The 12,227-nt window shown below is 41.9% G+C and overlaps 1 protein-coding gene across 2 annotated transcripts in view; it reads left to right on the top strand.

The window, feature by feature from the left end:
- IQCA1 (IQ motif containing with AAA domain 1) overlaps positions 1-12,227 on the top strand; it is a 249,948-nt gene that overhangs the window by 31,620 nt on the left and 206,101 nt on the right. For both annotated transcript variants that reach the window (XM_068245328.1, XM_068245329.1), the window contains exon 2: positions 2,340-2,667. In XM_068245328.1, the coding sequence (XP_068101429.1) occupies positions 2,340-2,667 (328 nt within the window). The remainder of the gene's footprint in view (positions 1-2,339; positions 2,668-12,227) is intronic.

Genomic DNA, 12,227 nt, shown 5'->3' with positions numbered 1-12,227 from the left:
TTCAAGGCTTTGGAAATCTTTTTGTAGCCTAAGCCTGCTTTAAATTTCTCAATAACTTTATCCCTGACCTGTCCAACCATTTTTCGGACATCGCGTAGGATTCGCGTACAATGCTTTGCATAGGCAACGCATAGCAATGTGAATTTTTGCTTTATTTGTGCGGAAATTTGCTTTAAATCTATGGTTACAGGAAGTTGTCAGCAGTCATGACTAAGCTGTTACTAGACAGATTATGTTATATTTGACTAATGCGAACTGTCATGTGAGAACATTTGCAGAAAATGTGTACAAATAAAAGCGAATTTTCACCAATCAGAAAAATCTTATAAGATTTTTTGGAAGTGAAAATTTCACGCTACAGTGGAAACGTAGCCTTATAGTTGCAGGCTTCCAGGAACATTCAGTTCTATACAGCTCATAAAGGCCCTTATTCAATTCTCTTTCTTTCCTACGTTTTCTCCTAAGACAGTGTTTCTCAAACCTGTCCTCGTGACTCCCCAACAGTGCATGCTTTGCAGGTAACCACACCTGTGCACATGGAATCCACCTAGCTGAGACACTAATTACCCACCTGTGCATGGGTGAGGTTGCCTGCAAAACATGCACTATTGGGAAGTCATGAGGACAGGTTTGAGAAACACTGTCCTAGGACATCATCTTCTGTTAAAATAACGTTTCAGAACTGCAATTGAAAAAGTACCAAAATGTAGGTGAAAAGGTGATGCCAACATTTTTATGAGTATCTTATTTCTTGCTGGTGGCTTAAAAGGCTTTTTATTGATAAGGTGTGAAAATATAAACTAGGAGAAATTTAGGAGAAAAATGTAATTGCATATGGGCCATGGTTTCGCCAACATTACAAAAATATCACATTATTTAAGTGCAAAGTACATTAAGGGCCGGTTCACACTTGCGGTTCTCTGCCAAACGGACCGGATGACCTGACCGGATCCGGACCGGATCCGGATCGGAACCGTACGGTTCTGATCCGGATCCGGTCAGTTTGCATCAGGTGTTCATCAGGATGCGATCCGGATCCGTTTGGCAAAAGATAGTAGAAAAGGAATAAAAATGTTGGGGTCTGGGAGGTCAGCAGAAGGTGGACCTGTGGAATCAGGCCCTCCGCTGTTTAGCACTCACCTCCACCTCCGACATACTGCCAACATCTCCAGCACGTTTAAAATCACTGCTGCTCCACTCCAAAATGCTTGCCCATGTGTCCCCATCCAAAATCGCCGCTTCAGTACGCATAGGAAGTGGGGTAGAACATCCGGATTTTTAGCCAGTGTGTTGTGCGCTCTCCGGTTCTCATAGCTTTGTATTGGCCGGATGGTGCAGTCCGGCTCCGCCCCGGATACGGCTGCCGGAGGAGCCGGACCAAAAAATAGCGCATGTTGGAACGGACGCCGGTCCGGCAGAACGGACGCATGTGAACGGACGCATAGGCTTTCATTGCTATGCCGTGCGTCCGTTCCGTCCGTTCTGCAAGCGGTCCGGCTCCGGCACGGCGATTCCGGATGGCCACCGCTAATGTGAACCGGGCCACATTAAGGGGGAGCCATTAATTAAGCTGAGAAATGAAGTGAGAGGCACAGGGGTAGCGAGGTGAGGTCATGATTCTGTCAGTGAAGGGCTCGTTAAGGTGTATGGGTAAAAGCACCATTAGGTGATTGCTTTCTGTCCTACCTATACACCTGTCCCTCTTTTTATCTACTGAATGTTATTTTTAGTATGATAATCAACCGATCAGGAATTTGGGATTATACTTCCTTTCCTCACATTAACCCTTGCTCGCCCTTTTTTCATACTATTGCCTACCTTGTTTCTTTCCCTTGGCCTTACCCTTGACCATTCTGTGATTTGCACCTCTTGGTATCAGTAAAATTTAAGTGTGCAGGCAGTGTTCATGGATCATGCGTTATCACATTTTAACTCCCGCTGTGCACACAAACGCATACTGTATATCACTTATGTACATTACTTAGTTTATATAGCTTCCAGTAAAATTTAATGCCTGAATTACGTCCCATATTTAGATGTAAAATTTCATAAAACAGTAAAATTGATTTGCTTTATTCATATCATTGCATCAGTGTTTTAAAATATTTACTGCAAGTAGATTTTTGCCCAAAACAAAAATAAGCATTTGGCCTGGAGATGAGCTTCAACTTGCCAATTCATTTATTTATTGGATATCTGACAGCAGAAACAAATATTTTAATCTTTGTTTTATTTTTCGGTGATAGAAAGTGAAATGTCAACTGCCTATTTTTCTTTTTGTTATTTTGTTAGTGTTTTGTTATTGAGCGTTGAAGCAAACATCATTTTCTATTTTGCAGATTCTACAACAAAATATGGGTGGAAGCCCAGAACAATCTCAGCCTCCTTTTACAGCAGGAGGTGCCAGATGTCCCCCCAAAACCTGAGAAGGATCGCATGGTAGCTGCCCAACAGCTTGGAACGTTGTATGTGAGATACCTGCAGATCTTCCGCAACCTAGAGCTAGCACATGATCAAATAACGCATCCACAGAAGAGAAGAGTGATCCTGCTGGTTCTGGATGGTGTCATGGGACGGATTCTGGAACTGAAGGAGGAGCTGGTGGAGTTGGAGATCTCCGAATTCCAGTATTTCGATGATATTCTGCAAGACCTGAAAATGGGACCTGTAAGTAGTAAGGAGAAACAACACTAGTATCATTCCGTGTTTGAGGGCAAACTAAGGTCAGAGTGGGCCAGACATATCTCTTTACAGCTTTGAAACTGAAACTAGATCTTTTATAGCCATACATCTGGTTATTTTATTGCTGCCGTTCACTAATCCAGATATCTGAAAGCATAAATATAAGTGTATTTCCAGTGTAGAGAATGACTGATACTTCAAAAAATGTAGGTTGCACTAAATGGTAACCATACAGACACTAACAATATTCCAGATAGGTTTACGGTTTGTATACCTCGTACCCGAGCTGTATTGATGGCCGTGGTTGGCAGTGATGAACCTATGTTTATGCTTTATTGTTATTTTGTTGTTCTAAAAGGTTAATTCAACAAATCCCAGCTCAGAATAATTACGGCATTTAGTGGTGTTTTTCCTTCTTAGTTTACAGAAAAGTCATCCATCTTTCTAAAATGGCTATGATTTAATATGACATTACTAGACAGACAGCAGTTCATGACCTTAGCCCCATTAATGCAGAATTCCAGAGAAATCTAAAAAAAAAAAAATCTATCTAGCCTGTTATGTATTCATCCAAACGTCTTGAAAGTAGAACTCCAGCCAAATGTACTAGTAGTTTCAGATGAAGAGCCAAAGAATGAGAGCAATCAACTTTCCAGTTATAAAAGAGTTTGTGTGCGGCATCTGCCATGACCAGCGGGTGTCACATAATAGGTAGGCTGCTCTATGCCATGTGAAGGAATAAGTCTCCTAAGATATTAGTAGAACATCAGGATGCAATAAGTAAAAGAAATAGAAAAATTTCTTTCCCTTATTGGAGCTGTTAAAACAAACCTGTGAGATCCACGGGGAAAAAGTCAAATAATTACCACAGTAGAGGGAAGCCTCTAGAGTGTTTCCCTGCCCCCCTTGCCTCCACCGATCCAGCACTGAACCCCCTGGAAGTTCACAGCAGCACTTCTGTCTGTGCGCTACAGCTAACTACTCTAATCTCCACTGCCCTCAGATAATATCTACTACATCCCACCTACACTTATCCCCACTGACCCCCAGCAAAAGTAACCCCCATTACTCCCCAGCTACACCAATACCCACTAACCCCCAGCTGAAGTAACCTCCACTACTCCCCAGCTACACTAATCCCCACTGCCTGCCAGCTACAGTAACAAACCACCTACACCAGTGATGGCTAACCTTGGCACTCCGGCTGTGAAAAAAATACAAAAACCCATCATGCCTCTTCCTCCCCGAGTTATGCTTAGAGTTGTCAGAGTATTGCAATGTCTCATGGGACTTGTATTTCCACCACAGCTGGAGTGCCAAGGTTAGACATCACTGACCTACACTAATCTGGAGAAGCTACGCTGGACATGGCGGGATGTCAGTACGGGGAGATCAGGCAATGTATAGACACACATTGGAAGTGACACCAGGCGCCTCTCTCTCACCTTAGGGGTGTGTGGCGTGTCACAGAAGGGGTATGCTCTTTGGTACAGAAAACGGGTGATCCGGGGGTCAGGAAGCTGTCAGGGAATTCTACTGGTGACCCACCTCCTCATCCTCCCACCATACCCGGCTCCTTGGCAGACTCTCTACATTCTTCCGTCCAGGTTCACTCTCCTAATACACAGAGACTTCCCCTGTGTTGTGGCCATCCTCATCACTGTCACTGGGAGAGGCTTGCGTGACCTGAGGGCTGAGTCAGGTGATTGTCACAGGAGACGGTAGGGCGGCCACAGTGGTGATAGCGATGTGGGTGGACAGCTGGCGTTGGTTGAAATTGTATTATTTGGACCAAAAGACATACGGGCCCATATGCAATTCATTTTTTCACCTGAGTTATCTCCAAGGGGATCATTTTCATATTCTCTTTAAACTAAATTTTCGGCATTTCACAATTGAAAAAGTACCCAAAAATCGGGGAAAAAGTACTATCAAATTTATTTTGAATATTTTCTTGCTTGCTGGTGGCTTAAATGGCATTTTATGACAAGTTGTGAAAATATCCCGCAGGAGAAAACCCAGGAGAAAAAGTGAATTGCATATGGGCCACTGACTTGACTGACTGAAAAAAATGTTTTTTTGTTCGAAAATACAGTGTATCTGTCAGATTCATTCAGTGGAATGCGTGTGACAGCAGATTACTGAGCATGTACAACTGCTCCAGTTTATTTAATTATTTAAAATATATACTATATATACATTACAAATGTTTATCCTGTTTAACCATTCTATTGACAGTGTTTAGAATGTTTCTTTTTTTCTTTCAATGCAATTTTTACGATTTTCACTGGATGCTAGGAACACAAGGAGAAAAAATGCAGCATACAGGACTTTTGAAATTAGGCAAAAGCGCATCACAAATGCATTGCACCAGTATAAGGCCTCTTGCACACTGCAAGCAATTCAGATTCAGATTCCGCTTTTTAATCTGTTTTTACTTCCGATTCAGATTCAGATTTGCAGTTTGCTCCTTGCACACTGCAAATCTGAATCTGAATCGGAGGTAAAAACTGATTAAAAAGCGGAATCTGAATCTGAATTGCTTGCAGTGTGCAAGAGGCCTAAAAGGGTTCCTGTGATTTTCATTATTTTGATGATGTCCTTGCGTTTTGCATGCTATTAGAAAACACTCCAAAATTGCATGTAGTAAAACAACCCTTATGGTGGCCATACATGGTACAATTTTTTTCATCCAATCTTACCATTTCTATGTAATATAAGGGAACGGCCTAAATTATCCTTACAGTATATTCACTTAATTTACCCTTATACTACATAGAAATGGTAAGATTGTATGAAAAAATTGTACCATGTATGCCCACCTTAAAGGTGACCACACACTATACAATCAAATGATCCAATTTTACAGCAATTCAATAAAAATGATTAGTGGTACAGAAAAATCAAAAGCTTTTTTAAAAATTTGTTTGAGAAATCTAATCAAATTCACTGTTTTTTTTTCCAATATAAGATGATCAGGTGTGTCTGATTTTTCGGATCAATTTTATGAAAACTGAATGGTGTGGGGTAGGTCGTCAATTTCTTAATGCAATTCAATTAAAGCAATTTTCTCAAAGTTTTCAATCATTTTTTTTCATAATTGGGGAAAAAATTTAACTCATGTATGGCACATTGGCCAGAGTTTTCAAATGTTATAATCAATCAGAAATGTTATTTTAATTCTTGAATTGAAAATATATATCAAAATTGTATGGTGCGTGGCCACCTTAATACTACAGAGTCACACAATGTTCACCAGCCTGTAGAACTGCTTTATGTGTATATGTCTGGAGTGTGACTTAAAAACAACTTCACAGACTTGTACTGTACACTGCAGATTTATTGCAGGATTTGTATCAGCTGTAACAAAGAAATGTTTTTCTTTAATCACTTGAGGACCACAGTGTTAAACCCCCCCTAAAGACCAAGCCATTTTTCTGTTAATAGGCCACTGCAGCTTTAAGGCCAAGCTGTAGGGCCGCACAGCACAGCACACAAGTGATTCCCCCCTCCTTTCCTCCCCACCAACGGAGCTCTCTGTTGGTGGGGTCAGATCGCCCCCCGAATGTTTGTTTGTTTCTATTTATTTGTTTTTTTTTAATTATATTTTCCAGGTTTTTTTTAGATTTACATATTCTCCCCCCTCCCTCCCCCGTCAGCCAATAGTCGTGATCAGCTGTCGTAGGCTTCAGCCTATGACAGCCGATTACCGCCGAGACTCAGTAGAGGACAACCGTGTCACACGGCTGTCTCCACTACAGCGCTGTACACGCCAATTAGACGTCGGTTTCGCCGCCTAACATTCTCCAAGCTGCGACTACCGCTGGGAGACTGAAGGCGGAGCAGAGCTCCGTCTACCAAGCAGGAGATGTGCACGCAGCGTGCACGCAATCTCCTGCAGTAGCCGGCCCCAGGACTTGGGGCTGCCGCTGCGGTCAGGCTCATTGGCGTGACACGGTCTTCAGGTAGTTAAAGGATACCACAACCGAAAAAATGAAAGGTGGGGTGGCTAGGGAGGGAAAATTAGATACTTACCGCCTCTCTTGTTCCTCGCTGTCAGCTGTTGGTCTTTTCCAATAGATGCCGGTGTATGGGCGACTCTCCTGACCTCTAACCCGGAGTATGTCCGTTCTTCACCGCATAATTTCTGTGGAGCGCAGGACACTATGATGCAATGAAGGTGGAGCCAGGGGAGTGAACTTGCTTATGCCGAAATTATGTGCCGGCAGAAGCGGTGAAGAAAGGACATACTGCACATGCGCGGTGCAGAATGTCCAGGTTAGAGGTCAGGAGAGTCGCCCGGACACCGGTATCTATTGGAGAAGACCGGCGGCTGACGGCGGGGAACAAGAGAGGCAGTAAGTATCTAATTTTCCCACCCTAGCCACAGCACCTTTCATTTTTTCAGTTGTGGTATCCTTTAAGGCCGGCTTCAGACTGCAGATTGTCGTTAGCGGTGCGGCCTGGGGGCCGTACTGCACTGCCAAAAACAGGCCTTCAGGGAATATCGCGTTAGTATGTGGTAATATGGGTAGTATGTGGTAGTATGGGATTACCACATTGATGGCGTGCGTGGAAGTGTGTTGCTAAAATATGCTTCTGTGCATGTGCGATGCAAAAAAACTGCTGCGGGTTTTTAAACTCCCTAGCGGTACTGACAGATTATCCATCCATAAAAAACATGCTGTGAACAGTATAAACGTGCATACACATCAATACTCTCCTGCACCGTATACTAGACCCTTGCTTGACACATTTTGGCAAGTTACAGGAAAAAAAAAGTTATAAAAATGAATTTTATCACTTTTTCCACAGAAATCCTGGGCAAATTGAATGCCAGGGAGGTTAAATAAACACACATTGCCATAGACTTACATGAAATGCGGTCCGACGCAGTTCGCCACAGGTAACTGCAGGAGCCGCACGGCAACATAGGTATGCGCTCGTGTTAGATAGGGCACATCCGGCGCAGTGTACCACAACGTGGGTAGTATGAACTACCCCATAGACTTACATTAGGGTGCAGTGCAGTAAATTTACCACACCGCCCCAGTGTAAAAGGGTCCTAAAGGTTATTCGGCTGTTGCATATCTTATAGAGCAGACAGGAACATCTATGCCCAGTGCAGACTGACCACATACATACTCACAGCAGGCATTGCATGCCATGATTAGAATTAACACATGATCTTTAGAATGTTATCATTTTTATACAGAGCAGTGCACACAGCATTAGGAATACGTCTGGTTAGAGACGGTGTGTTTTTTCAAGTTGTGCTTCTGGAAATGTGAACCAGGCAAAGTAGAGTGTGGGAATTAATAGGTATTTGAAAACACACAAAGGAATAATAAAGAAGAAGAAAGCTGAGAGTTTTCCAGACTGAGCTGGAGAAATTATCTTCAGCCAGCAATGTCTGCAGTTTGCCTGTTAATGTTTTCAACAGCTCCAGTACAGCACCGCGTCCCTGAAGCATTTTAACATTACAGTAATGGACCAGTAGAGCATCCTTATTTTATTATAGCATTGTATAATTTACAGTAGTAAGTATGTAATTGTAAATGGAGGAATTGGTATAAAATTCAAACTGTTTGTGGTCATTGGAGAGCCATGTAGCATAACTATAAGATGCATATTTATAAATATTGTTATGATTGCTACTTATTACTGCTCATTGCAAGAAAAGTGGATCATTTATAGAAAACAAAAGCTACCTTTTGTAGTTTTCTTTATTACAGTTAAGTTGCCACTAACATTAAGCGCATTCGTAACAGGACACATCTGGAAAGACAGAAAACTAGATAAGTAACCTACTAACTATGTTGTTGTCGTCTTCCAAGCAGCAACACGCATCTAACATCTCTATAAGCATTCACAAAACCCACTCCCCGAATCCCGTGTCCATACCAAGTGGTCATATGCATGTATGGTAAATCCTGCGCCCGTCTGGTCTCACTGGGGTTACTCTCCTCTGCAGGTGGTCAGTACTCTCCGGGCATGCATGCAAAATTATAAAAATTGCAAAATAATAAACTCATAATTTATTCCTCCGTAAAATTAGACAATTAAAGCTCACATGATTCCACGGGAATCCCCTGCTAGCATTCCTCTGCTTTCTCCTGTCCACCTGGATCACAAGGATGATACCATTTATTGGCTAACTAAAAATGAATAAAAATAAGCAAGCTTTCGGCCTTGCAGCCTTCGTCGGGCTTATATCCTGTAAGTTTGCAGGCTGGTGGTACAGACAGCTATATACATGCAACATCAAAAGGGAAAACAGATATTTTTTTCAAGCATAAATACATGTCATTAAGATGCCTTAATTCAAACAGACCATCTAAATGGTGTTAGAGGTTGTTAACTAAGCTGACATCTTCCACAGCGCAGTACAGAGTATATAGTCTTTTCATTTAACTGTCTCTCAGAGGAGCTCACAACCTAATACCTACCATAGTCATAAGCTAATGTATGAGATAAACAAATAAGGAGAGATAATTCATGACCTAAACAGATAAGGAGTAGTAGATCAAATGGAAGTCCGCACCACCTCCTTAGGATAAATCTTGTTTTATTAGTATCAAAAACACATTAAAAAGAACCAATAGGCAAGACAGTCCGCTGTTTCGGGCTCCTGCCCTTCTTCATGTTGCCAGGTTCTGAATACATGTTCCAACACATCACATATATATACACCAGAGTAACCAATCAGTTTCAGTATTCCAAAAAGGAGGACCTGATGGGGAACTGCTCATTTAAATACAAAACCACTCATCCCCATGTATCTCTATGGGGCACCAGTATCCTTTACTAATACATTAAGCATATAAGCTACAGATTTCAATTTTGCTCCATATAGGATAAATATATCTGCAGGCAATACCCCCATGTGTCGTAGGGTTCTCCTGGCTATAGATCGCATTTACCTCATTCAAACAGTGTATCGCTGGTTTGTAAACAAACAAACCCCCGTAGTCACAGTCCAATCAAAACGCTATATGCGTCCGCATCATGGTCTGGGATACGCCTATATCACGTGGCCACTCTTGCCGACCAATCAGAAGAGATAAGCGTCATATGACGCGGCCAAACGTACGCATAGCTAAACGTGCCGACCAATAGGGTCATACATAACACGTCAGCCCCATAATGTTAGTGGCCATGCGAACGCGCAAAAACGCCTGTCAAATGCCGAACAAAAGTCCGCAACGTTAATGCGGCCATGCGAACGCGCCAAAACGCCGATCAAATGTTAAATAAGGGCACAGATAAGCGTCATATGACGCATATGATGCGGCCAAACGTACGCATAGTTAAACGTGCCGACCCATCGGATCATACATAACACGTCAGCCCCATAGTGTTAGTGGCCATGCGAATGCGCAAAAACGCCTATCAAATGCCGAACAAAAGTACGCAATGTTAATGCGGCCATGCGAACGCACCAAAATGCCGATCAAATGTTAAATAAAGGCACAAAAACGCACCCCAGACAAGACATCGCTATGTCAAAGGGGAGAGTAAGTGTCAAAAGCAAAAACACGTATATTTCAAACTGGACATATTCCAAGATAGCAAATGCGATAATATATAACCAGAAGAACACACATTACTCTATAAATCGATATTGATTGTTATACTCTAAAATTTAAAATTAATATAACAAAGACCCCTAAGTGAACTCCTAAACAAATATATATACAACAAGAGCAAACCAATTACCAATCAATGCGTAAGTCATAGTCCCTATTTAATCCAGAATTAATCGTATCCAATTCCCTAATCCACCTGGATTCCATTTTCAGAAGTTTGGACAGCCTATCACCTCCTTTTTTTATCTGAGGGGACACTACCAATGATACATACTTTGAGTTGACTTACATTATGTCTAAAAGAAGTGAAATGTTCTGACACAGCTTGATCCCTATTATGATTACGTATGGCAGATTTGTGTGATGCCAGTCTGTCTTTAAGTCTTTGGGTCGTTTGGCCCACATAACATTTGCCACAAGGGCATTTAAGTAAATAGACTACCCAACTGGAATCGCACGAATATCTGCCATGTATCTTATATTTCTTTCCACTGGTAGGATGTGAAATAGTGTCCCCCCGAATGAGGCTATTGCATATGTGGCAATTGAGACATGGAAAAGTGCCACAGCGTCCCCTATAAGTGGCTTGATTAGCAATATCTGAGTGTACAAGTTTGCTGCGAAGGGAAGGAGGTCTTTTATAACAAAACATAGGTGGCCGTTTAAATTCAGGTATATATGGCAATGAGTCACCTAAAATGTTCCAATTGCGTTTAACACATTTTTCAACCTGATGGCTAACGGTATTATAAGTGGATACCAGCATAACTCTATCCACTTTGGAATTTTTAGAATTCTTAGACTTTTTATTGGTCATATGTTGTTTCTGTAGTTGTTCATTAAGTATTTTATCAGGGTAGCCCCTCTGTCTAAACCTTCCCACCATCTCAGCAAGTCTTGTATCCTGATTGTCTTTCTCACTGATAATTCTATTTATTCTTTGAAACTGTCCTCCTGGGATGTTACTAACCATATGTCTGGGATGAAAGCTGCTAAAATGCAGAATAGCATTACGGTCTGTTTGCTTCCTGTACAAGTCAGCAAGCAATTTACCATCTTTCTTGTATATCTTAGTATCCAAGTACGCGATGCCCTCAAGATCAAAACTGGCAGTCAATTTAATCTCATGACATTTCTCATGCAGTGAGTCAATAAAATCCAAAAGGGTCGAGTGTGGCCCCGCCCACAAACAAAAGACATCATCGATGTAGCGAAACCAACACCGTGCATGTCGAGAAAATAATGGAGAGGTATACACTAGGGCCTCTTCATAGAGGCCCATGTAAAGATTAGCATATACTGGGGCCACACTCGACCCCATGGCTGTACCCCTGCATTGTAAATAGAAATTGTCATTAAACAGAAAATATTTCTCCCTTAGGATGATATTCAACATATTTACCAAGAATGATCTCTGGGCACCATCATAATCAGAATATGCAAAAAGGTAATGTTCGATCGCCTCCACACCTCCATCATGAGGGATGGAGGTGTAGAGGCTCTCAACATCAAGCGTAACAAGCAGCCAGTCATCACCGACATCATTTAATTTACCAATCTCACCTAAAAAATAATCTGTGTCTCTAACGTAGGACGGTAAACAGCTAACATAAGGCTGGAGAATACGATCTAAAAATCTCGCCATAGGGGAAAAAATGGAATCAGTGGCTGCCACTATTGGACGACCGGGGGGGGGGGGGGAGCAGTGGATTCTTATGGATCTTGGGTAATGTATACAACAATGGAGTAGATGGATGCCGATTAATGAGAAAGTGAGAAACATCATCACCAATGAGGCCATTATTCAGGGCTCCATTCACCAACTTCTCAACCTTCTCCATAATTGACAAAATCGGATTACCATCTAATTTCCTATATACATTGTGATCAGATAGTTGATCAGTAATTTCTTTAATATAATAATCCCTGTCCATAATGACCACTGCTCCCCCCTTG

Source organism: Hyperolius riggenbachi, chromosome 7 (assembly GCF_040937935.1).
Source record: "Hyperolius riggenbachi isolate aHypRig1 chromosome 7, aHypRig1.pri, whole genome shotgun sequence".
NCBI classification, from domain to species: Eukaryota; Metazoa; Chordata; class Amphibia; order Anura; family Hyperoliidae; genus Hyperolius; species Hyperolius riggenbachi.
The sequence above is the reverse complement of the archived record's forward strand: the minus strand, read 5'-3'. Positions and strand labels throughout refer to the sequence as shown.